The sequence below is a fragment of the Carcharodon carcharias genome, chromosome 14 (genome assembly GCF_017639515.1).
Source record: "Carcharodon carcharias isolate sCarCar2 chromosome 14, sCarCar2.pri, whole genome shotgun sequence".
In the NCBI taxonomy this organism is placed as follows: Eukaryota; Metazoa; Chordata; class Chondrichthyes; order Lamniformes; family Lamnidae; genus Carcharodon; species Carcharodon carcharias.
The window spans coordinates 129,920,135-129,947,632 of record NC_054480.1 but is presented as its reverse complement, the minus strand read 5'-3'; the positions used below and the strand labels follow the sequence as shown (position 1 = coordinate 129,947,632).

The following is a 27,498-nucleotide window of genomic DNA, read 5'->3' as shown; positions in this document are numbered from 1 at the left end:
AAATAATTCCAATAATACAAGTTCACAAGATGGACACAGATGACTAAGGGAATTCACCCCATCTAGTGAGGATTTATAATCATGCCCTCCCTCCCCCAGTCGTAGCGTCTAGAGCTAACCAAATAATTTCAGGGGTTTGTTTCCCCCTACTATATCCAAGTGTCACCATTTTGTATGAAGGACTTGATGGTATCAGCCCATTTTGAGCCAGTGCCTGCGTGTCTGACACAGTGTAATTCTTAGAAAATGTAACTGATAGGGTAATTCAGTAGATGTAATATATTTAGATTTCCAAAAGACTTTCAATAATATGCTACAAATAGATTCATAACTAACATCAGAACATGTGCAATCAGGGGACTGGTAGCATTACAGATAGCAAGCTAGTTACAAAATAAACCAGAGTTACTCAGACTGACAAAAGGTGGGAAATGATTCCTAGAAGGGTCAGTGCTGGGAGTGCTGTGGTTCACAATTTACATAAACAGTTTGTTAATAGAAAGTTGAGGGATGTAGTTAATACAGAGGAGAACTTCAATAAAGTACAGAGATATGCTAATAAAGTTGCAGAATTGGCAAATTAACCTCAATAATGATAAGTGCAAGATGGTATTTTTTTGGTAGGAAAAAAGGAAACCACACAGTCCTTGGAAAATAAGTGTCTGAATGGGGTAGAGGAGCAGAGGGATTGGGGGGTTCAGGAATAGAGTAGATAGCTCCAGTTGAAGAGCTAGCAATGGGGCAGACACAGTGACCTCCTGTTGGGCTGTATATTCCATGCCTGTGTATTTTGCATCTCTGGATTTTCATGGCCTATTCCCTGTGTGTGTTCCTCAGGTTCTGATTGCCCAACAGGACAGCTACATTGAGATGCAGCGGTGCACAGGTGCAAGTGGGGAGCGGGATAGGCAGTCTCGTCCTTCAGGCTCGCGCGGGAGCCTGCTTCTGGAACAGGAAAAACAGCGGAACTTTGAGAAACAGCGTGAGGAATGGGCCAATGTCCAGAAGCTGCAGAACCAGGTGCGGCAGGAGCAGCAGAAATGGGAGCGGGAAAGAGATCGCCAGAAGCGTGAACTTGATGCCCAGGAGGCTCGGCTCCAGGAGCGCGAGGAGGACTTGCAGCAGCTGAAGGAACGGTTAGCTCAGGACCAGGAGGAGTTGGAACGACACCGGCAGGAATACCAGCAGGACCTGGAGCGTCTCCGAGAGTCCCAGCGAACGGTAGAGAAAGACAGGGAACGCCTGGAGCAGCGACAGCGCAAACAATTGAAGCACAACACAGTCCTGTTTCCAACTGAAGCTGGACAGGTAACGAATTGGGCTTAATCTTCACTGGAATGACCTGTATGATGACATGTCAGCCACGGCTCATTGTGCTTAAGTCAAAAGGTCGCAGGTACAAAGTCCTACTGTGGACACTTAAGCTTAAAAATATAGACCAATACTCCAGGACAGTTCTGGGAGTGTGCTGCACTGTCTGAGGTGCCATCTTTGAGATGAGATGTCAAACCAAGCCCCACTTTGGAAGTAAAACATTCCAAATGGTGCTACATTGAAGGAGACCAGGAAAATTTTCCCACTGCGAGAATGGTCAATATTTATTCATCAACCAGCATCATTAAAAACAGATTACCTGATCATTATCACATTGCTATTTGTGGGAGTGCTCTGTATGTAACTTAGTTGCCATATTTCCTACAATACAGCAATGACCATTTTCAAGCATAATTAATTGGCTATAAAGCACTTTGCGACATCCTGAGATGATGAAAGGTGCTATATAAATGCAAGCCATTCTTCCTACATCTTAATTCTCAATTCTTTGCTGAAGATGCTGAATCAGGCTGGATACAGTTCTAGTACCAGTAGGTTGATCAACTGCAGAAGTCTCCCTGAAAACCTTGTACTAACCAGGACCACTGAACCTGCTAGCACTTTGACTGAAACAAAAACAGAATTACCTGGAAAAACTCAGCAGGTCTGGCAGCATCGGCGGAGAAGAAAAGAGTTGACGTTTCGAGTCCTCATGACCCTTCGACAGAACTTGAGTTCGAGTCCAAGAAAGAGTTGAAATATAAGCTGGTTTAAGGTGTGTGTGTGGGGGGCGGAGAGATAGAGAGAGAGAGAGAGGTGGGGGTGTGGTTGTAGGGACAAACAAGCAGTGATAGAAGCAGATCATCAAAAGATGTCAATGACAATAGTACAATAGAACACATAGGTGTTAAAGTTGGTGATATTATCTAAACGAATGTGCTAATTAAGAATGGATGGTAGGGCACTCAAGGTATAGCTCTAGTGGGGTTTTTTTTTTATACAATGGAAATAGGTGGGAAAAGGAAAATCTTTATAATTCATTGGAAAAAAAAGGAAGGGGGAAGCAGAAAGGGGGTAGGGATGGGGGAGGGAGCTCACGACCTAAAGTTGTTGAATTCAATATTCAGTCCGGAAGGCTGTAAAGTCCCTAGTCGGAAGATGAGGTGTTGTTCCTCCAGTTTATGTTGGGCTTCACTGGAACAATGCAGCAAGCCAAGGACAGACACGTGGGCAAGAGAGCAGGGTGGAGTGTTAAAATGGCAAGCGACAGGGAGGTTTGGGTCATTCTTGCGGACAGACCGCAGGTGTTCTGCAAAGCGGTCGCCCAGTTTATTTCAACTCTTTCTTGGACTCAAACTCAAGTTCTGTCGAAGGGTCATGAGGACTCGAAACGTCAACTCTTTTCTTCTCGGCCGATGCTGCCAGACCTGCTGAGTTTTTCCAGGTAATTCTGTTTCTGTTTAGCACTTTGACTGGTTCTGCAGTGCTCCTTGCACTATGCACAATCTGAATCAACAGAGTTAAATTAGGCCTTTGTTGGTATCTGGACCTGGTTTTTAGTTTAAAAAAAATTTGCATTTATAGTACCTCTCTCAACTTCAGAATGTCCCGAAATGCTTGACAACCAGTGAAATACTTTTTGAAGTGTAGTAGTCACTGTTGTCATGTAGGAAACACAGCAGTCAATCGGTGCGCAGGAGCTTACACACAAGCAATGAGATGATGACCAAGTAATCTGTGATTAACGATGGTCGTTAGGGGATAAGTATTGGTCAGGGCACCAAGGGTCCCCAAAGCTGCCATAAGGCAGTTCAACAGGGCCTTGCAGTGAGGTATGAAAGGAAGACACACACAGCCAGCTTAACAAAAATGTCACATGGTTTTAATTTTGTAGCAAGCGGAATAAGCGTGACCGAAAGACTAATGGTTAGCAAAAGGCTGGGTGCAAAATCCACAGAAACAAGGCCCAGGTAAAAATGCATTGTAGATTCTTCTATGTGGTTCCTGGGTGGCTGAATATACCAGCCTGTGAGGTATGGAGCCATGGGGAGCAGAGTGCTTCCAGCATTAACCCCTGATCTGGTCTGTAGTGGGTTAATTGACCTGAGCTGGGAGGCAGTGAGGGTATTGCAGGTAGCCACTGTATTACAAAAAGATGGCAAAAAGAAAGGTTTGCTTTTACACAATGCTCTTCATGATCACCGAAGACTTCAAGGTGTTCTACAGCCAGTGAAGTACTTTTGAGGTGTAGGAAACGTGGCAGCCAATTTGTACACGGCAAGCTCCCATAAAAAAAAATTAGATAATGACCAGATAATCTGTTTCTGTGATGTTGATTGAGGGATAAATATTGGCCAGGACACGGGAGATAACTCCAAGATTTGTGTCATGGGATCTTTTACATCCACCTGACCAGACAGCTGGGGCCTCAGTTTAATGTCTTACCCAAAAGACAGTTACTCAAACAGAGCAGCACTCCCTCAGAACTGCACCGGAGTGTCAGCTTTGATTTTTGTACTCAAGCCCTGGACTTGAACCTGGAACCTTCTCTCTCAGAGGTGAGAGTGCTACCAACTGAGCCGTGGCTGAAAACTGGTTTATGGAGAGAAATAGCAGCTGGAACTATTGCTGTAGATTGCCAGATCTTGCCTTTTCAAACCCATTTTCCAAATTGGTTTATACTGTGATGGAGGTAAAGACCCACTGGGGGGCAGTAGTGGCTCTTTGATCAGAATAATTGTAAGGTTGCTGTTCTATGCTAATTCAGCCATGGTAATTGGTTCAGTGAAGCAATTGTGCAGTGCAGCATCAATAAAGAATAGTCACAGTCGATGTAAAAGTGATAACTTGTCACTGGGACTAAGCTACTAACTAATAATGGGGGAAAATGTTTTTGCTTATCAACAGTGCAGTGACTGAAGTTTTATTTCAGTATATTTTTGCATTCTTTACATGTGAGGGATGACTTTTCCCTTTTCCCAATCTGGGCCCCATACCTCCCCTGCCCCTGTAAAGGATGAACCTACACTTATATACTGGTTCAAAAGCCCTCAAACATTCCAAAGCTCTTTGATATAATGAATTGCATTCCAGGCCACAGTCTCGATTATTTTGAGAAATACGGTAGCCATTTTTGCGGCTTGCCTCAAAGGGTCGAAACCTCACAAGGTGAGAATGTCTTTGGAAACAGAGCCAAAGACGGGGACTCTATTCACCAGCTGTTTGCGCTCTGGGGCATTGGTTCAGTCGAGACCTGATTTCTCTATGAAGGCCATCAAGCAAAGAAGCTTGAGGTTTATTGAGTCTTCGGATAAGTGCAATTGGAGCTTATCAATTCGGAAGAGATGGCTATTTATTTTTTAACAGGAAAGCCAGATTGGCTAAGGTGGAAATGGTCAGGAAGTTGAACCTGGGTAATCCCCGCTATATGTGATGGAGTACTTTTCCACTTTTCTTGCTGGCGGAGAAGGTGAAGCCTGGAGACGTGCCCATTGTGTCTCCTGCATGCTTGTCGCTAACTAGTGAGCTGATCTCTTGCTCAGGCGTGTAGGAAAATAACTTCAGCGTAAGAGCGAAAAGAACTTTTACATAGTAGCTTTTAAGACTTGGGCAGTTGCAAAGAGTTTTGCAACTGGAAAAAATGAGCTTTGACGTGTAGTCACTGTCAACCCAGCAGAATGGAGCAAAATGATGAAATTCATGATCACTTATCCATTTTACGTGTTGATAGGGGAATGAATGTTGGCTGGGTGCTCTCTCCCTCTGCTTTCGAAATTGGGCCATGGAGTGCCTGGTCTTTCTAACATGCTCATGTCTCTGGAATGGGACTTGAACCCATGGCCTCTTGACTTATAGGTATGAATGCTACCAACTGAACTAAGGTTTTCAGCTAAATGTTGCTCAAAATATGGATAACGTGTACCCTGGCTACTGACCGTTTACTATGTTTAAATAACTCTGGGGTAACACGAGCCGTATCAATTGGGAAAGTGGAAAAGTGGAGCTGGGGTGGAAGATCTTATTGAATGGCAGAGCAGGCTCGAGGGGGTGTGAAACCTATTCCTGCTCATGAATTTTTTAAAAATTCCTGTACGGCCTTGGCTTTTATGCTTGTGTGTTTGTATTTCCTGCCAGCGACCAGAAAGGCATCTGGAAGAGTTGTGCATGCACACTCAGCCCACAGTGTGGCTGCCGGCACACGTGAAGCCAAAAGTAAAATACTGCGAACGCTGGAAATCTGAAACAAAAACAGGAAGTGCCGGAAAAATTCAGCAGGCCTAGCAGCATCTGTGGAGAGAGAAACAGACTTAATGTTTTGAGTCCGTTTTTCCAGCATTTTCTATTCATGAAGCTTTCCAGTTTGTGTTAGGTGTTTGGGATATGTGCGAACGGCATTGATTTCACTACTACAATTCACAATCCGTGATGAGATCTCAAATGTCAGATATTTTATGAGTGCTGCCTCCTTAAGCTAGACGCAGTGTATTAAGACATTGTGCAGCAAGTTCCTATGCAGCCCTGGTAACTCACTTGGCAGATAAAGGGACTCTTAATCCCAGTGTCATTGTTTTATGCAGCCATGAAGTATCCTTTGTTTCCCAGTCCAGATAGGCTGTTGATAGCTGAACTAGCCTTGGACTCATTTGGTTTATCTTTGCCTCTTAGATCCCAGCCTTTCCTCACTCACAGAGCCTTGACGGGGACAGAATGGAAGTGAACCCCTTACCGCTGAATGAGGGGGGAATGGCCCAGCACAGCCTCAAGTATGGACAGCCGAACATGGTGGCAGAACTCTGCGAGCGATCCATTGAAATCCAGCTTCACAGGGAGAACAGCACTGCCTCGATGTTTGTACGCACTGAGAATCGATCGTCCCTTGGGCCAAAGACTGAGATACCCATCCACCTCGTGAGTGCCACCAATCAGATTATGAAGCACACCGGAGTCCAGCAGAAAATCCCCACCAAACTTGCCACCTTGAAAGGAGGAAAGGAGAAGGGTGGGAAAGGAAAGGACCGGCAGACCGTTTCTGGCATGCCCTCCTTCTCAATATCACATGGCACAGGTAAGCCTCACTGTCTTCTCTTTACTCAGTCTTTTCCAACTTGAATTGTTATTTCGTTTACCCATTTTAGCGTGCAAGTGTTGGCTCCTTTTTTAGGATTTAGTCCAAGACTGGCTGTAGTTCCCTAATACATTACCTATGACATTGAAAGCCAAGATCTATCCTGTGTTCTCGTTTGCAGTTTCAAACAGGGGTCCGAAGGGCAGAAGAGCCTTCATGGACAACAAATTGTCCATCTAACGCCCTGGCTCTCCCACTTGAAGCGCAGCCTTCTGTTAACCTAAATACCACTGAAGCCTGTCATTCTAGCATCCAAACATCCCACGAAACCCAACACACTCGTAAGACACCACTCTCATCAAAACCCATCACTCTGGGACCCTAATGTTCTCTTGGAAGACCATCCCACTGTACTCCATCTCGCCCTGTTTAACACCTTTGACTTTTGCTAACACAGGACTTGAGGTTTGCTGAAGAGAGAAACATGTTGTCAAAGCTTTTTTGCCTTACACATCTGGACAAACGCAAAAATGCCAAATTTCAAAGGAAGTGTCAATTTATACTGCATGGGAAAGGGGTGCTGATCGGTTGGCCAATCAGAGTATTCAATCAGCCCAAGCATGCAAAACTCAGAATGTAATGTTTAACTTTAGATGTGATCCTGTGGTTGAGAAGCACTTGCTGAATAATCTTGAGTGTGCCAAGAATTACGCTGACAACTGATTTAAGATTATCAGTCAAACTTGCGACGTAGCTCATTACACTTGCTAGAAAGCTGCATATATTCATACATGGGGCTCTGCCCCCTGCAAGCAGAAGAGCATATACAGGCATTGCATCTTTTTAAATTAAACAAAAGCATGGGGACAGTAGCTCCCTAGGGTATTCTCGTGGCAATGCCATGACCCATCAGAACTGACTGGCTAACCAATCAGCACTGTTTTTTCATGTGTTTATAAATTGACGTTTCCTTTGAAATTCGGTACTCTTGCATCTGTCCTGATGAGTGCAAGACAAAAAACTTTGACAGCCTGTCTCTTTTTTCAGCAATACCTTTGACATTCTGGTCACCTTGACATTTTTGTAAAGATGTTCCTTTACACCAGTGGGCAAATTGTTCCAAATATTTTTCTCACTATCTGATATCATTATTTCTGACCTCTGGCACTACCTTCCTTGTTCATTCTGGATTTAGTTTGTGCACCATTTAGTATTTCGTATACTTCAGTGATGTTGTCCTTGCGCTACCTTTTTTACAGCCTGAACTGTAGGACCCACTCAACACCATCACTGCCTCCCCCTTTCTAGCCCCCTCATGGGCCTCCCCACTTCTACCATTAATTCCTAGAAAACCACTTAATACCCTGTGCTGTAGCCATTCTGTTATTCCAAACAGATGCCTCTCAACACCAGTGACCCCTGTGGAACCCACTGAACATCATCTCATTCCCACTCAAACTCCAACACTCTCCTGTCGACCCAGTCAGCGCCATCCCCGCGCCCCCCCCTCCCCTCCTCAAATCCCAACACTGGCCATCAATGGATTTCCCCCTCACTCTCCCGTTACATGAATACTGTCTGCTTTCATTTTTTTTTTCTTTAAAACCATCTATTTCTCTAACCTCATATCCAGCTTGCGACTCCCATGGCTTTTAGTTTCATGAGAAGTCTTTCATGTGGAACTTTACCAAAAGTCTAAAACAATCTCCTAGGGAGTGCTACCATCTGCTTTAACCACAACATCCCCAGTGTGTCAAAGGCTTGTCTGAAACTGGATAGAAGTTACGTGCAGGAGCCTGGCTGATATTTACCCTCCCTAGCCCAGGGCACAGAGCAATCACAGTGGCCCATTGTTGTTTTAGCCGATTTCACCAACTCAGAACAGATGAGGGCACTAAATACTGTGTCCTTGGTCAGTACGATTCAGTTCCGCACTTAACCAAGCAGTTAACTGTGCCCTTTGTTCCTTTTCTCTCTTCTTATCGCTTGTTTCCCTTAATGCATCCATGAATAAAACAAGCATTCGCCTTCCATTTAGGATCAGTCACTGGAGACCTCCGACAAAACAATCCGGTGAAGTTTTTTGCAAAGGATGATGGGGCGTTAAGAGGCAGGAGGTCATCGAGCCCAATGATATCGAGCAGCCAAAGTTTCTGCCACCAAGGTGAAGATCCAAAGTTTCTTGCTCGGTTTACACTTAAACTTACCAAGGCGCGCACAATTATAGGGAAATGGAAAAAATGCCTTTGAGCCCTCCTAATTCATTTTTCGTCCTAATCTCAAATGCCTGCCCCGTTCTCATATACCCGATTCTTCCAACTGCTTATTTAACCTATTGTTAGAAACAGAGACTATGCAGCAATCACTACAGATGTGGAAGCTACATAGAAATTACGGTCCAGAAATGGGCTGTTCGGCTGAAGTGGTCCAGGCTGGTGTTTATCCTTCATACAAATAGCTTTCTAATCCCACGTACCCCATGTTTCTATGTCCTTTTATTTCCCTCTATTTTAGCTACCCATCTCTCCCGTTCTTAAATGTTGCCTTGATCTCTCCTTCAGTTATGAACTTTGTACGTGGATGCCAAAAGCTTACAATGTACTGTGGATAAAAAAAAAAAGGTTTTGATGCTCTCTGTCCTAAATTTCTTGCATTTAATCTTGTGCTTCCTTGTCTATACCACTCAGCCACAGGCTGTATGTTTTCATCTTCTCTGCCCCAACTCTTCATATTTGTCAACATCACTATTAAATCACCAAGTAATCTCATGCACCCTAAACAGCCCTTCTTTTCCAAGGCTTTCCTTGTCCTTGTGCATCCTCACCCATCCCCCCACTGACTCTCCATCACCAGCTCATTGGCTTTAATGTTCTCGCCCCATTTTGAAGTCCCTCCATGCCTCACTGTAGCCCTGATTTGAAATCTGCATTTATATAGCGCCTTATTTAGTTTCTCTCAGAAATAGCCCATTGTGTTTTGCATGTTTTACTTTGAAGGACTGTCACTGTGCAGCCGTTTAGTTTCCATCGGTGATCCACAAACAATATTCTCCAACCCTATGTCGGAGAATGCATCCTGCCTCATTCAGCCACTAACTACATCTCTGCAATCGTCCCTAAACTCTTCTGAAAAACCCTAGTTACTTTGGCTCCTTCAGGAGTTCCCCCAGGACCTTCCTGTTTAAGCAGGCACCTCTCCAAAATTCTCTGCTTCCTGCTCAGCATCATGAGCCTCTATTTTTCCATGCCCACTGTAAAGCAGCTTGAGAGGGGTGCTTTATAAACGTGCATTTGACTTGAGAAGACTGTGGTAAGTCTGCTGATGTGAACGTCAAAAGCCTGTTTGAAAAGATTATTGCTGAGAAGAGAGACGTGTTGCCGAAGCTTTTCAACTTGCACTCATCAGGGCAAATGCAAGAATGCCAAATTTCAAACATTTGAAATTTGAACATCTTGTGTTTGTCCTGATGAGTGCACAATGAAAAGCTTTGGCAATGTCTCTCTTTTTAGCAATGCATGAAGAAAGGAATTCTGCCTCCCACTGCCCTGACCAACATTCTGGCCTCAATTAACCTCATTACTATTACCTACTACATGCAAAATCACTGCTGTGTTTGTTTACAGAAAGCCCAGAAATTATTCATTGGATAGCAGATTGGGAGATTTCAATGCACCAGAGCAATATGTATATTCTAAAAGTTAAAAGCTGAGACTCTGTAAATGCAGATGTTGGACTGACAAACAACAATCCTTCCAGAACTTTCTATTTTGTGCTTTCTCTTATTGTCTCTCCTATTGCCCTGACTCTCGTGCCTGCCTTTCACAAGACAAATGGCCACTAAAGGGTTAAACTTCCCAGACTGCTTCATAAATTGATTAACTGGACTTGGGGTCAGTTTGAATCAGTGTGGGCTTGGTGGGGGAGAAAAAGAATTGGGCCATTTTATGTATCTGTTTTTATAAGCAATTTACTCGATTTAACTAAAACATTGTTTTGCCACTCTAGAATCCTCGATCCCCGTGGACATTCAGCATGATCTACAGCATGCACTAAGCACATCAGTGCCGAGTGGAAGCCCTCAGCCCCAGGGTGTGCCCATTGTTGCAGTGACACAGCAGCCAACGCCACCCAGCGTGAAGGACGACTCTGGCGCTGAGATCATTTTCTTCTGAAACACCCGAGCAGCAGCAGAACATCCAGCGCAGTCATTGGTAGACACGGAAACCCCAGAAGTTCCCAAAGTAAAGAGGGATGGGGTGGGTGGGGCGGGGGGGGGGGGGGGGGGGGGGGGGGGGGGGGGCGGTTGCGGGGGTAGGGAGGGAGGGGTGGGGAGTGTGTCAGAACTGACGATGGGAACAGGAACTGCTCGAAATGTGCCGATAATGTCACAGACAAGCGCGTTTGAATCCTGCTCGGAGTTGAGACATTGCCAGTGTGGGACCAGAACCTGACTGCCTGGAAAGCATGGCAGTGTCATTACCAGCAGCAACTTGTATTTACCTCTACTGTTTTTGAAAGGGAGGGTCCTTTTAAGAAATTGTCATGAATATGTCGTGCATGTTTTTTCACCTGTTATCAGGAGATACAGTCTGGAGGTTACTGCCACTCGTATTTGAAGGCGCATTCAGTAATTCAAGTCACCCTGCCAGTGCAAATCATGGTTGGACACGTGGGGCTGCAAGATATGAAAGGGTTGGTGGGGGGGGGGTGGGTCGGGGTGTGGTGATGGGGGACATCTGGGCAGAGGCTGTAAATTGCTAACCTTTCCCCTCCCCACCCAGAGATTGCAAGCACAATTCAAGCATCTTTTCCACTAATGGGGCTGCTGAATGGAACCCTAATTCCATGTCCTGGAATTGAGAATGCCTTCAGGGTGCTTATGCTCTTTTAATGAACCTGTGACTTATATTTTTTGGAAGTGTTTTTAGTTCTTCCGACAGTGGAATGTGTTTCACAGTACTGATGTGTAACACTAGGGTATTTGCATCCCAGTTGGAAAACAGTATGGCTATTTAGGTTGGAGAATATCTCTGTTTTTGGTGAGTGAGTAAGGTGGCAAGGGGACAAAAGAGAGTGAGAGGTTTGGATTTGGGGGGGGGGGGGTGGGGGGGGAACCCTTTCACCAGAGGCATAATAAAATCTCTGTGGTCTTTTCTGTGATAAGAAATGTTATAGGTTGATGGTATTTTGGGGGCTTGCCTAGTGAGCAGTTACTTTGTCATGCGACCAGTGCAGCCAGAAGGAAGATGTGGTGCTGAAGTTAGAGGATGAGCTTCATGTGATTAGACAAGGTTTTGCCAAGGATCAAAGATAATGTAATGGTGACTTTTTCGATGATATCATTCCTCTGTGGGGAGTGGAAAGGCTGACATTATTCTAGGTCACACTTGTAATGGTTTAGGTGGGGTATATTTTAAAATCTTATTTCATCATGTTGAAGTTTTGTCAAACTACCTAACAATGCCCAAGCTCCAGAAATAATTGATTTTGTTTGGGCTTCTCTCTTGCCACCTTTTGAGGTTGTGGCATTCACATGAGTCATTTACAGCCTTTGTGATAGATCAGATACTGCAACAAAATTAGCAAGTCCTGTTCAGCCCTAGGGTGTAAAGGTTTTGATGTGAGATTGTGGCTGTGTGTCAACAGCAAAAAATTCTTTTGACTCATTAGATGGGGCGAAAAAAAACTAGATGGTTTATGAAAGTTTGTGTGTGGGCACATGAGGCTGTCAAATTGGTGGCACTCCAGATCAGCCCTAGGCATGTAAGCATGTTAAGTCCAATCTTGATCGTTGTCTACTGGGCCAATGAGAGTTGCTAAAATAGCAGTGACCAGGCTCGCTCCTCTGCAAGACTGGAAGGCTACTGATACTCCCTCCAACTGCCCAAAATTGTCATTCTTCAACCAGACACGAGTCTTTTGGCAACTGGGGGCTGGCACAATGGAAAGAAAATGGAGGCACAAAGCTAGAATAATCAGAGGTAGTACAGAAATCAGAAGCAAGGTGGGGGGGGTGGGGGTGCACAGGTAGAAAAAACAAAGGCTCAATAGTGCTTCAGATACCCAAACCAATTCAAGCCCCTTGCTCATTCCTCACATGTGAAGCACATTGTTGTTTGGGAATAGCATAGTTAAATTCGTTTCGGTAAAGGTTGTTTGGCCCATTAAAGACTTTCCGTATATAGTTAAGGACTGTATGCATTCTGGGCGCTGTGTAGTTCACATGTTCCTTTTGTTCCATGCCCGTTCCACCTTCCTGTCCAGAAGCTCTTGACTGTTCCTGTGGTTATGGGTCCCACTATCTTGCTAAAGTGACCGTTCTCCTTGTGTAAGCCCAGATTGCGTGGGTCAGTAGACCTTTCCATTGTGGAGGACTTCACGATCCTGTCTTCAGCCCTCACACTGGCCAACGTTGGTCACTAGATGGAGATTAGGATGGGTAAAGCTTTTTTTTAAACCCTCCATAGGGAGAACTGAGGCCAATTGTCACACCCTTACTGCTCACCTGACTCAGCCTTTGTTGCACAGCTGGCGATTAAATTTTGCAAATCCCTCTCTTGGCCAATCATTGAGCAGTCTACATAACACAATAGGTCCCCCCAGCTGAGATTTATTCAGGAGAGAGTAGTAAAGGGCGTTGTTTGATGGTGAAGACCATCTTGTGTTCCGTTCACGAGGTGTCAATGAACGTAAATCAAAAAAGGACAAAATCTAAACTTAATGAAGTTAACTTCTTGATTGTACATGTATTTGTACAGATGTCTTTAATAGGTTTAAACATAAATGGACACCATGTTGATTTTTACTCCAGGAAGCGGGAAATGTACTATCTAAGTGCACTTTATCATTTTATTCTCGTTGGGCTTAGGGGATTCGCTTTCATTCGGTGATTGATGTTAAGGAAGCCAAAGAATGGCTGTAGATGGGTTGTGATCTTGACCCTATTAGGGTGGTTTATAATCTCCACAGTCAGGGGAGAGCAGAGATGACCTTTGAGCTGGTCTCCAGAGCGGAGGATGATCTAGTCTCTGTTGGATATGAAGTTGGTGCTGATTTATTTAAAAAGTTCTCATGCAGAATGCATGGTTGAGGTTTTGGAGATTAAGGGCAAAGTAGCTCGGAGAGCAGGAGAACATCTCCAACTTCTGCCAGGAGGGAGTGTGGTGGCTTTGAATATTACTGACAGTAGACCAGAGGGATAGATAGGATCTCGAGTATAGGTGAAACCACATTTGACCCGTCTCTTTTTCTCTCTTTCACTGCCCCCCCTCCCCTCCCACTGCCATTTTAAAACCTCTCAATATGCCCAATTATGTCAATAAACTAACACACTTAATTTGGGTAGAGTTGTAGACCACAAGAATACCCACCTCATGCCCTGAATGTTTTGTGTTATTCCAACCTATTCTAATTCCAGAAAGTTACTTTAGGCAGGTTAAAAAAAATAAGATATTAAATGTTAGATTTAACCACTAGAAATATCTTAAACTTGTATTTTTTGAGCGGGTTCTTTTGATTTGCACTTAAGCACAATTTTCTTTTCCCTATTTGTTTATAGCTGGTTATTCTCCCTGAATTTGTAGCGGTTATTTTTTTTTAAGTCATGGAGCACTTTATTGCACTCTGTATAAATTGTTACTGTAATTTGGGTCTTAGGATAGAGGAAAAGTGGAAATCATGAAAAAAGCAAAAGAACAGAACCAGAAACATTCCACCAATGGGTGCAGTCACGTGACTAACACATGGTCACATGATCTCTTGGTCATGTGATAGGGTTCTTCCTTACTGAAGCGTATCTCTGCATGAATCGATCTTTGCAATACTCTTCATTTCCTCAAGGGTGAGGTTTTAGCCCTATTCATTGTTACATTTTGTGCCACCCGGGACCTGAGTCTCCAATATTAACAGCAAATCAGTGCCTATTGGACCATGCAAGAGATTTCAAGAGTCAGTTTATTCACATAAGGGACAAGGGAAAAGTCAAGGTGGGTGGGAGGGAAATGCTTGGGGACATTTCATGCTAAACAGAATTTCCAGCACTTCTGTCCCCTGACTGTCCTTACAGATCATGGTTCCCCACAGACTCCAATGATAACGTTCCGTTGGTCACTCTGGCAGGTGGTGTGTGGAACTCTGAGCTAAGGTGCCTACATCTCAACAACTTTGTACGAGTAGGGAGAGGGGGTGTAGGGGAAGGGGTGGGATTACAGGTTGAGTTCTAATAATCTGTTTAAGGACTTTAATCATTAATTGCTACACATCAGGACACCATGGAGTGAATAGAATTGGCTTTCTATTTTTAAAATCACGTTTAGGATGTCTAGTTTGCATTTTACTAATTTCTGGACTCTGGATTAAGGCAGGAGATCGGCTTACCTGGAGTAAAGCACTCCCTCTCCAGCAAGTCCTCCTCCATCTGTCTCACAGCTTAGTCAACATCATCTTCAGGGAGAAGCTCAAATAGGCATTTTCGGCAATGATGGGATTCAAACCTGGCCCTCCTTGTAAACATTCCAGTATATTTTTCCCTTTTCTTTAAAAGAAATGGTGTAACTTTACCAAAGGCAGCAAGAGTACTGATTCCTTTAAAGTAGTTCAGCTGAAACAGTTGAAGTAAAAACTCGCTCTCATGATTAACCCATTAAAGCCGCCAGCGTGAAATCCAGTTCATCCTTCTTTTCACTTTCTACCCCAAAACTTAGGACATCCTCAGAAACAATACCCAGAGCAGATTCTCTACTCGTTATCTGGTCTGTGCTGTGTGCTGACCTCCATCTGAGTAGCATTACAATATACAAATTGCTTTAGTGGTCCCTAGCTATGGGGGGGGGGAAAATGAACTAGGGTTGTTACTCCTGACCAACGGATTACTCCCACTGAAACAACCAGGGACAGGCGGGGGCTCCAATACCCAGCCAGTACTTGTTGTTTAGTCTCCCCTCAGGTGTGGTACTAGGGTGCTGCCTGTTCCCATGGAACTGTATTCCACCAGGAGTCAGGGTAGTAGGAGAGAAAAATCACAAGATTCTATATGTAGTGTAAAAGGCTGCAGAATGAAACTTGGAGTAGCTGCAGCTAGAGTGCAAGAGGACTGCAGAGAGTGAGCGAGTGAGACACCTTATATCACTACAGTACTTCCAACATAGAAATTCTACTGAGGCTTTCAACTGAATGATGAAGGAAATCGAATGCATTCTGTCACCACTTCAACCCATCTAGTATGCTAAATCTCACAGGATGGCAAGGCAGCAGTATTATTGGAGTTCAGTCAGTGTAACTCCAATCCCCCTGTGTTCACTGATCACTGCTCGCATGATAGGGATGCTATAATTGGACCCTATGTTCCTACTGAAATATGCACACGTGGTCAGGCCATTGGATGACTATCCCATTAAAGCTCTCTTGTCTTGAGCTCATGCATGAAGAAAGGCCACTTGGGGATGAGGCAGCTGGGGGAAGGTTGAGTGTCAAGCTGTGACATAGTGCTAGTGTCTTCAGGAGATGTTTGGAGAACATTAACAGAGAGAGTGGGCCCCTGTCAATGCAGTGGAGTCCTAGATGTCCCTGCTAATCCTGCATTGCTGCCCCAATTAACAAAATTAAAGACTCAGGTCCCAGACTGCTGTTTATAATGTAAAGTCACCTGATCATTTGTTTAGACCATGGCATTTAATGAAAAGGGGTGGGGGGGAAGTATTATTGATCATATATCATGTTAGACTGTATAGATTGTATATAGTTAAGAACTATCCTGTCACTGCCATTAATGGTGTTGACAGGTTCTTGTAGTTAATTTTGTTACATGTTGTAAAATTTAAAGGGGAAAGGAACTGTTGATATTCTGTCAGAATTGTGCACCTCAGTTGTCTTTAATGAACTGTAAACAAGATTGTAGCATGTCGAACAATTTGTTTTTATGATGGATTATTATTCTAATTAAGTGTCATGGCAAATTAAAGAGCTGCCTAGAGCGAATCTGATTCCAGCAATAAAAAAACCCTTGTTTATATTCAATGCTGCCTGTGTAAACTCATTGTGATTGGGTTGGAGCTGGGAGTGTGTGCTCATGCTGTTTCATGTATAGGAACATGAAAAATAGGAGCAAGAGTAGGCCATGCTGCCCCTCGAACCTGCGCCACCATTCAATCAGATTATGGGAGAAATTCAACCTTAACTCCTTTCCTGCTTGGTTCCCTGAGAATCTAAAAGAAAATCTATCTCAATCGTGAATATGCTCAATGTGACCTTCCATAGCCCCTGGGTTGAGAATTCCAAAGATTCACAGTTCACTGAATGAAGCAATTTCTCCTTATCTCAGTCCTATACGCCTGACACCTTATCCTGAGCCTATGACTTCCCTGTGCCCCCCCACCACCACCAGTCCTAGGCTCTCCAGCCAGGGGAAACTGCCTTTCAACATCTACCCCATCAAGCCCTTTCAGATTCTATGCTTCAAGGCCAATTTATGTTGGACAGCACCAAAACTAAAAGACTAAGATAGTTCAGTAAGTGGCTCTAAACTTTGGGGCTGAGCAGCCATTCGATGGTAGAAAGACTGAGGTAGAGTTTCAACATCTTGAGCACCTGAGAAAGAATGTGTTAAAGTAGGAGACAGTTCATTTAGTCTTTTTTAACAAAACAAAAAGATGGAGTGAAAGATCATGTTGGGGAGTTATTTGGAAGTCAAAGATCAGAGTAGCGTTGACCATAATAAATTAAGGACAAGGAAAATAGAGGTTGAAAGAGATGTTTGTGTGTAGGAATGAACCCCATCCATTGATGTATAAGAATGATACAAGACTTGTATTGGAGTCTGTGGAAAAATCAGGTTTTCAGAGAGCCAAGAACTGCTGAGAAAGAAGTTTTTGATATGAAAGTATAAACCGATTTCTTGGGCCTGTTTTAGCAACGGAGGAAAAATGGATGATGTTTTTGAATCCATTAAAGGTAGTGAGACTGAGAACATCGATAGATGAAGTTGCAGCTGATGTGGTCTTCGGTCCAAAACCTCAGCTGCTTTTGGAGAAGGTGGGCGAAGGACAAAAACTTATTTTGAAGAGTGCCCTCAGGCAGCATTTAACATATCCAAATTTTAAAAAAATAAACTCAGCGCACTGGACTCCGCAAGAGCTAGTTGGGGTGTTTTGTGGATAAGTTAAATAAATAAATACATGCCACAACTCTGTAACAGCTAACCAAGCAGGAAAGCCACATGTTGACAGCTGTACCCTGGCTCCCAGTCCTGTCTAACATCCCACCTCCTGATGCGAACTGGAAGGCAAAAGCACTGAAATAGTTTGATGGTTTTGAAGCTGACCCAGAACTGCTGATCCATGACGAACCAACTGAATGTGCAACTCAAATCTCACAAATCTTTCTGGAGCTCTGCGAATGTTTTGAGTAATGCTGATTTTGACAAAAAGGATAAATGGTGCAACCTCTGGGCTGAAACCAATGTCGCTAACAAAGATGTGGGGAGTCATCGGATGGTAGAACCTCTGACAGGGTTTGACCCCTTGCAAACAGTCAACATGATCTGTAGCCTCTGTGCAAGGACATCGAACCTTCTCTGCAAATGGGCTTTCGAGGACAGCCCCGCATGCGACTGTGGTCACCTGGATCTCAGTGTTCACCATGTTCTGAATGAAAATTTGCCATCGGATTCAAGGCAGCCAAACAACTCGAGTCCTATGAACTGGCTTGTCTGATTTGGACTTTTGTATCCACAGTAAAAAGTGTGAGGCCAGGTTACATGATGAGAAACTTACCCAGCATATTGTTTCAAATATTTGTTTACATTATTTGAGGTTTTGTCATTTTTTATTTTGGGTCATTCTAAGGGAAGGTGTGTCTACTTTGAATATTGTTTCGACAGTTATTTTGATAAAACAATTAGAATTTTCATGTGAAACACCTCAGGATATTTTAGTTGCTGTTCAGTGTGGTTACAACTCCTGACTGAGACATGGCTGACATTTGTATTTGGGAACAGGTAGGTGGGGGAGACCGCCTCTAGGAGTGATTCCACCTCTGATTTCTGCCTTCAACGTTGTGGTGTTGGGAGGTGGGGGAGCATCTAGTGTCTTACCGAGCACCTTCCAAAATCAACCCAGAAAGGAGTTGGCAGCATTGGCACTCCCTGTGCACTGTAAAATCATGTAGAGATTGGTCATGAGCTCATTGCTGTTTGTGGGGTCTTGCTGTGCACAAATTGGCCACCAGGTTTCCTGCATTACAAGTATGACTACTTTTCAAAACTAAGCATGTGACTAAATCGCTTTGGGACAACCTGAGGTCTCGAAAAAGCTGTGTAAGTGGAAGCTTTTCTTGAATCGATTTTTGTCTTTTACTCATTCGTGGGATTGTGAGCATTACTGGCAAGGTCAAGGTTTTATCCCATCGGTGTGGGCCAGCACAGTGGGAGCACATTGTGTCCCAGAATGGAAGGTGACTCTCTGTCCTTTGGCAGCCATAGTCGTGGCTGGCTACTTTCCTTGCCTCCTCACTCTCACAACTCCTCATGTGGCGAGTGTGAAACCACAAGCAGAGATACTCAATTACAGGAGACCCCTTTATAAGGTAGATGTGATAACATTTACCTTATTGCAAGTTGTGGTCAAGTATCGTGTAATCAAACCTCCAGGAATATGTTCAGTCAGAATTGTTAACCCTACAATCACTCCACCTGCAATGTGGAGCTTTGATGAAGGAGCAGTAGAAGACTGGGTGATGGGATGGGTTATACTCTGGCCTTTGATTCAGTTTTATCCCCAACCGGAGCTGCCTGAAGCATTCCTTTATCTGCCTGCTCTGGGAATCCCATATGAAATGAGTTTGGTTAGTCCAACTCCTAATGGACATGGGCACGTCGTTCTAATTTGGCACTAAATTGGTAATGTAAGTCAGAGGGGCTACACAATGTCAGATTGATACAATTGTAGTTGGGAAAGGAGTTGGATTGTGACGTATTGTTGGGCACAATGGGAGGAGCTTTACTCTGCATCTGACCACGCTAGACCTGGCCTGGGGAGTGCCTGATGCCAAACAGGTTCCCAAATGTGTACGTGTTGCATTACCCAGCACTTTCATCAGTGTTTTGTTCAGACTAGAAACACCCCCTTGGAATAAAGATTACAGCCCCTCTGTTTCTAAAGATAGGTTGTGGTGTGACTTGGTTGAGCAGGTCAGGCTGTTTGCACAGTCTTGTTCTCAGTCTTTTAGTGGAAGGATTTCACAAGAGACACAATGGTGTAGAATAGCTAATGTGTCAGGTGTTTCATGCTCCAGGCTAAAAAAAAAATATTTGGATTAAACTCTCGATCAACCAGTTCCAAATCTTACCTGATGCAATTAAACCCAAGCTGAGTGATAGGAGTTCAGATAAAGAGAAGCTGGACCGTGGGAGCAGAAGTTAACGCTGATTATGTCATACATTCATTCCCAGGAATTGAACAGAGCACTTTTTAAAAACGGTAATGCAGTCAATCAAAACTGTTTACACAATTTCCCCAAAACATCCCTCATCTCTTTCAGATTAAATCTGGACCATGAGAAGGAGACTGTTTGCTTTGAATGGTTTCATTATTGAGGTTTGCTTACCTCAGAGGCCAGTGTTCAGCTGTCGGTACAATTGCAGTCAGTGTTTTGCTCAAGGGCTAATACTTCAAGGAGTGCGATGTGGGCCTGTGCCTGCAAATCTGCACACTGTCAGCTTCCAGACTTGAATCCTACATAGGGTTGCCAACCCTCCAGGATTGGCCTGGAGTCACCAGGATTTGAATATCGGTCACACTGCTGTGTGCAATCTTGGAGAAAAATCATCAGGACATTAAAAAAGATAGCTTCTTTTTTCTTTTTCTTTGAACGTTTCTCTCTATCAGATGGAAAATTTGAAAATGGAGGGGGAAAGGCTGTTTGTTTGACATTCAAGCATCATCCAATTGGGTAATGAGTTTTTTTGCTTTCCAATTGACATAGGAAGACAGTACGTCATAAGGATTGATGTGTTGGCCGACTAATGGCTGGAGCGTGGGGACTGGTCATATGATGAAGCCTCCAGGGATACATTTAATCACAGTTGGCAACACTAATCCTTAGACTGGGAATAGCTGCTGAGGGGGACAAGCACTTTCCCAAAGAAAATAAAGGAGGAAAAGAATGACTTGCATCCATATAGCACCTTTCATGGTCTCAGGACTTCCCAAAGCACTTTATAGCCAAAGTGAGGAGCAGTCACTGTTGTAATGTAGGAAATGCAGCAGCCAATTAGCACACAGCAAACTCCCACAAATAGCCTTGTGATAATGACCAGATAATCCAGAGTAGAATTAGATGGGATTAAGTAGTGACCAGGACACCAAGCAGAGGTGAACTCCCCTGCCCTTCTTCCTGAGAAGGCAAATGGGGCCTCAGTTTAATGTCCCAGCCAAAAGATGGCATCTCTGACAGTGCGGCACTCCCTACTGGAAAGGTAGAAAGTACCACAGCCAATTCCTGCACAGCAAGCTGCCACAAGCAGCAAGATCTGTTTTTTTCTGTGTTGGCCGAGGAGTAAGTATTTACTCAGACACTGAACTTGGTGGATTGGGTTTATTTGCCAGGGAGACACATTTCATTTTTGAGATGCTATTTGATTAGATGTGATTGACTTCATTAAGAATGATACAAACTGTGTTAGATGGAAGAAGTTACTTCAATTGCTTCCCAGCTCCTGGCATGCTCCATTCTTGATGGTAATCGAATCAAATCAAACGGCAGATCAAAAATGGATCATGCCTCCATAGCAGTCGACTCCAGCCGATTGGATCTACACCTAAGAAAATGCTGTTGATCAGCCTGAGATAAAAGAAACAGAACCAAAGGTTTACACTGAAACAATCACCTTTAAAGAAACAGAACATTGGGTGTTTGATGTCAGTCAGTGCTGCACAGGTGTTAAAAAGTCCTGAGTACCTGTTATCTCAGATTATATTTCCACCCCAGCAACATAATTTGGATATGTTTAAAATTGAAATTAGCTCAATGCATCCCTTCCTCCTACTGTATGACATGTTGCCAGTAATGAGACAGACAAAGAAATAACACAAACTAACAAGGATCCTAAATTCAGGTTGGGATAGCTCTCCTCATTGGTCAGCTGATAGGCAGACCACCCCTCATTCTGAATCTAATGTGGATGCAAAAGATCCCATGGTACTACTTCAAAGGACAGGGAAGTTCTCCCCAGTGTCCTGGGCCAATATTTATCCCTCAATCAATATTAATAAAAAAAACATATCTGACCATGATCACCTTGTTGTTTGTGGGATCTTGCTGTGCATGAATTGGCTGCTGCATTTCATACATACAACATTGGCCAAACTTCAGAAAGTACTTCATTGGCTAAAAGTACTTTGGGAGGTTCTGTGGTTATGAAAGGTGCTATATAAATGCAAGTTTCTTTTCTTTCACATTTCACAGATCTGGTGACTTTTCGGTGATGCTTCATCGAAAAATGGGAATGTCACGTCAGGAAAGGGCTGGGGATCTTAGGATTTACCCTGCTGATGCTCACTGTTCAAACGCACACATGAAGAATGTGATGTTTGGAAAAGCTGAAATGCCAACTTTCAGATGAGACATTAAACTAAGGCCCAATTTGCTGTCTCAGGTGGACATGAAGGATCCCACAGCCACTCTTTTGAAGAAAAGGAGAGTTTTCCTGGAGTCTTGGGCAATATTTATCCTTCAATCAACATCAATATTAAAAAACTAAGATCTGGTTGCTTCTATAACCAGAGGCAATGGTGGCGTAATGGTAATGTCACTGGGCTAGTAATCCAGAGGGCCTGTCAAATGCTCTGGGGACATGGTTCAAATTCCACCATGTCATTGAATTTACATTCAAATAATAAATCTGGAATTATAAAGCTAGTTGACAACTAACATTGTTGTAAAAATCTGTCAGGTTCACTTAATGTCCTTTAGGAAGGAAATCTGCTCTCCTTGCCTGGTCTGGCCTATAACCCAGAGTAATGTGGTTGACTCTTAACTGCCCTTTGAAGTAGAAGCAAGCCACTTAGTTCAAGGGCAATTAGGGATGGGCAACAAATGCTGGCCTTGCCAGTGATGTCCACGTACATGGAAGAATATAAAGGAAACAAACTTTAAGTTATCCAAAACTCTGTTGCCTCCCATTTTCAGTCCTTTCCACCCAACACACCTGGGCTCACTAACTTATACAGGCTCCTGGTCTAACAACGCCTCAACTCTAAAATTCTTATCCTTATTTTCAAATCCATCTATCGCCCTACCCATCTGTGATCTTCTCCAGCCCTACAACCCTCCGAGATATCTGCACTCCTCTCATTCTGGCCTCTTGTGCATCCCCAAGTTTAATCGGTCCACAATTGGGGTGGCTGTGCCTTCAGGTGCGGAGGCCCTTAGCTCTAGAATTCCCTCCCTAAATCTTTCCACCTCTCTATATTGCTCTCTCTCTCCTCCCTTAAGACATTCCTCAAAGCTTACCGAGTTTTAGTTAGCCTGTCCTATTATCTCCTTATGTGGCTCAGTGTTAAATTTTGTTCGCTAACCCTCCCGTGAACTGCCTTAGGATGGTTTTACTGCTTTAAAGGCAGTATATAAGTGTTGCTTTTGTTATTATCATGTTGTTGTTGTTTGTGGGATCTTGCTATGCACTATTTGTTTGCGGACTTTCCTATATTACAACAATGGCTATACTTGGTCAATGGCTGTAAGCTGCTTTGTGATGTCCTGAGGTTGTGATAGGTGCTGTATAAACGCAAGATCTTTCTTTTACTGCACAGTTTACACAGACCCTCCTAAGTAATATACGCTTTGCCCACTAACCAAGAACTTCTTTACTAGCACCCAGCTGATTGCGTAAACTGCACTGTCGTGTTGGCTACTAAAAAGCTCCCCCTGGCCACTGAGATTAAATTACTCTTTTACATAGTCTCTAATACACTCACTGCAGATAATTCCTTCCTCCCTGACCTCTCTCTTCACTAGTCTCAATGAGCGATCAGCTCTATATGCTGCTGTCCTCAAGGTCAAATGTGCTCGACCTGTAGGGGGGCTTCCTTTGAGGTGGGGATAATGAGGGGTGCCTCAGTCAGAACTGGACGAGCAGGGTACGATCTGTGACCTTTGACCTATCATCATCCAGGTTAATACTTAAGGATCGTATGGATAGAAGCCAGGCATCATCCAGCAGTGACTTTGGGAAAGTAAACCATTGAGAAGAACTTAAGAAATATGAGCTGGAGTTGGCCATTCAGCCCCTCAAGCCTGCTCTGCCATTCAGAACGATCATGTTTGATCTTCTATCTCAACTTTACCTTCCCAGATTCTCCCTATTGATGATATGGGGGTTTGACACCAGCTCAGATTTTCTCACTTAGTACAAATTTAACTAGCCTCATTGTGTCTTGGAGGTTTTGTGCTGCAGTGGTAGTGTCCTCTGGGCTAGAAGCTCTGGGTTCAAGTCCCACTTCAGGATTTGATGGTCTTGGAAGGTGTGTTGATAATGTGGCCAAACAGTTTGATTATCAGCCTGTAAATCCTTCCAATATGCCCGATGGCAGGCAGAAAGAGCAGGAGAGTTTCCTGCAATGGCAAACCAATGCAGTACTTTGCCAAGCATAGTCCAATGGAAGCCCATGGTCACCAGTGGTCCCTTGGGGCATGGTATCAGGAGGAGGTGGTGCATTTTAGAAGGTGATTTCTACAAACATATTGAAGGACAGGATGTCTGATTGGGGAGTAAAATGGTTTCCCTCATTGTCAGCATTTCACACTCACCAAACTCAAAAGGCTGACTCCAAGTGACCCAGGGTGACCACCAGCCACCTTGTAGCCTCTCTGATTGCCAAAGTGGACTAAATTGTGGTTAGCTTTCTGTTGTGTGTCCTCATCAAGTCAGAACTAGGCTGAAAACAGGAAAACTCATTTTCAATTGGATCCTTTGAACCAGTGGGTAGGGTAGCAGGATCATTTGGAGCAGAGAAGACTGAGGGGTGACCTGATCGAGGTGTACAGGATTATGAGGGGCACGGACAGGGGTGGATAGGGAGCAGCTGTTCCCCATAGCTGAAGGGTCAGTCACGAGGGGACATAATTTAAAGGTGAGGGGCAGGAGGTTTAGGGGGGATGTGAGGAAAAACTTTTTTACCCAGAGGGTGGTGATGGTCTGGAATGCACTGCCTGGGAGGGTGGTGGAGGCGGGTTGCCTCACATCCTTTAAAAAGTACCTGGATGAGCACTTGGCACGTCATAACATTCAAGGCTATGGGCCAAGTGCTGGTAAATGGGATTAGGTAGGTAGGTCAGGTGTCGGTGCAGACTCGATGGGCCAAAGAGCTTCTTCTGCACTGTGAGATTCTGTGATTCTGTGATTTAAGACCTCAAGGGGAGGGGTCAGCCCCGCCCTTTAGTGCATTGGCGCAGGCCCAGGTAAGGGTCCCTTGCTCAGGGTTATGAGCCAAGGCCAATGGTGGAAAGAATAAATCTTCAGTGGTGATGGCGGAAGTGCTGGAACCTTGAGGGACAACGGCTGTTCACAGGCAGAGGGGGGATCCTTTGGGAAGAGGACTTATGTTTCCTTTAAGTACACATGCTGAAGGTAACCGGTAACCACCTCATGTATGCTTTTCCTGAGTCATATTGCTCGCAGCTGCAACCACTGGTCAAACCAGGCAATCACCTAGAACGGAAAACTTTGGTGGGGGTGTGGCGCAAAAACTGAATAACCTATTAATGAAACTACATATGTAAACAAACCGACTTCAGCAGTGGGAATGAAAGATCCAGATCTACTGAAATATGTCCACATATACTGACACACATATAGATTTCCATGTATTTACATTGCAATCTTTCCCAGAATTTCATATTATATTCCTCATTTTATTTAAGCCGCAGTGTTTCAAGTTTGTGTTTCTGCATGACTATTTCAAAACTGCAAACCACTAAATAACATCAAAGAACTTAATTTAATCTAGCCCATTCTATCGGAATAATTGTTGATTGTGTAAATTGCACATGCAATCGTCTAGTAATCATTCCAGGAACACAAAGCATTGCATCACGAGAACTATATTGCACATAATAAAGTGCATTTCTTCTAATACATAACAGAGACAGAAACAGAAACAGAAATACCTGGAAAAGCTCAGCAGGTCTGGCAGCATCGGCAGAGAAGAGTACAGTTGACGTTTCGAGTCCTCATGACCCTTCAACAGAACATATACTGTGAAAAGTGTAGTGCAGTCAGTATCATAATATTCTCCTTCTTCATGTAAAATAGATCTGTAATTATAAACACAGAAATTTATTCATTCCAAAGCAGAATATTCATTTTTGAAAGTGGCAGTGGGGGTGGGGGTGGGGCACAAGGATGCATGTTCACCTTGGGTGCCTAACACCCTTGAACTGGCCTTGGCTACTTATTGGAACTGAGAATGGAAGACAACTGAAGAGGAAAGTGCTGGACTGTGGGGCATGGAGAAATGAGCAGAGGAACCTGCCCTTGGACAGATCACTATTACCGCCACCAGTGGGAAGGAGAAACCTTTCACAGGGCCCAGCCTGGAGACATATGTCATGAAAGATCAATAGGCAGCCCCCATGATACTTAGAAAAGCTTAGAGAGGGTGCGGAGAATGTTTGCTAAAATGGTACCAGGATGAGGGACTCCTTTGCTGGAGAAGCTGGGATTGTTCGTCCTAGAGGAGAGAAGGTTAAGGGGAAATTTAATGAACATGTTCAAAATTATGAGGGGTTTTGATAGAGTAAGTAAGGAGAAATTGTTTTCACTGGAAGGAGAGTCAGTGACCAGGGGACACAGATTTATAATAATTGGCAAAAGAACCAGATAGAGATATTTACTTACAGCGAGTTGTTGTGATCTGGAATGCGCTGCCTGAAAGGGCATTGGAAGCAAATTCATTAATAAATTTCAAAAGGGAATTGGCTAAACATTAAAAAAGTAAAAAAAAAAATAGTGCAGGGCTATGGGAAAGAGTAGTGGGGAGTGGGGGTAATTGATAGCTATTTCAAAGAACCAACACAGGCATGACAGGCTGAATGGCCTCCTTCTGTGCTGTGTGATTCTGTGAAATGATCCACACAGCTCCCCAGCTCCTCTGCTAGCTCCTGATGACACAGGGGCAGAGTGACCATTGAAGTTGTCCATAACAGTATTGTTTGGGTCTTAGGAAGCTCCTGGAGTGGCCTAGCAAGCCACTTGGATGTATTAAAATCAGGGCAACAAATGCTGACCTTTCCAGCAACGCCCATGTCATGAGAATGAAAGATAGGGTAATGGAACAGTGCTGGGCCTCACTGACAGGCTCCAACATGGAGAACAGCTGAGAATCGGCAATAGCCTCCATCCAAGCTGAATCATTGCCGATCCTATGAGGGTACAGTGCAATCCTTGTGAGGTAATCATCTGTAAACATGCAGGAGATCTTTTAATCAGAATGTGTTGCAGAGACTAATGTGCGGGAGGTTAAGTTCTTTGTTTCTTGTTTCTGCTCAGAGTAACCTTTTCTTTAATCTCCCTTTTGTCTCTTGTCAGCTTGGATTGCTGATTTATTACTGTATAAACAGAGATCACCGTGGGAGAACAGATGTGGAGGTGTTCTGCTGCCCGGTGGTTAACCAAAGCACACAGTTCAAACAGCAAAATCACTAGACTCTCTGGATTAATGATTGATGTTAACACAGCTTCGAGTGTGGAGAAACCATACCTGCTACAGCAGAGACTGCTGGTTTAGTGCTTCATTTGGGTGGAGGTTGGACAAGTGTTTCAAAGTATTTTGTTTCTGTTCGGGAAATATAGCCCCTATCTTTGAGCTCGTTTGATCCCTCCCTTTTACTGTATCCTTCGTTCCCAAGCCAGTGACAACCTTAGCCCCTAACAGTCCTTCTGAGCAATGTGATGACTATTTACTCACCCATCTCCTTTTTGCCCAATATTGTTGACTCCCTCACCTGTACAGGAAGTATTAAACGTTAAACCGAGGCCCCATTTGCTCTCTGATAGTGGATTCAAGAGATCCTAATGCACTATTACATTAGATTATATAGAATGCATGGCACAGAAACAGGCCATT

General features: G+C 43.9%; 1 protein-coding gene across 1 annotated transcript in view; it reads left to right on the top strand.

The window, feature by feature from the left end:
- LOC121286975 (rho guanine nucleotide exchange factor 18-like) overlaps positions 1-22,026 on the top strand; it is a 193,565-nt gene extending 171,539 nt beyond the window's left edge. Inside the window, exons 28-32 of the mRNA XM_041204351.1 lie at positions 838-1,308; positions 5,980-6,379; positions 8,418-8,543; positions 10,385-10,620; positions 21,839-22,026. Of these exons, the coding sequence (XP_041060285.1) occupies positions 838-1,308; positions 5,980-6,379; positions 8,418-8,543; positions 10,385-10,551 (1,164 nt within the window). The 3' untranslated portion in view covers positions 10,552-10,620; positions 21,839-22,026. The remainder of the gene's footprint in view (positions 1-837; positions 1,309-5,979; positions 6,380-8,417; positions 8,544-10,384; positions 10,621-21,838) is intronic.
- Positions 22,027-27,498: the final 5,472 nt, after the last annotated feature.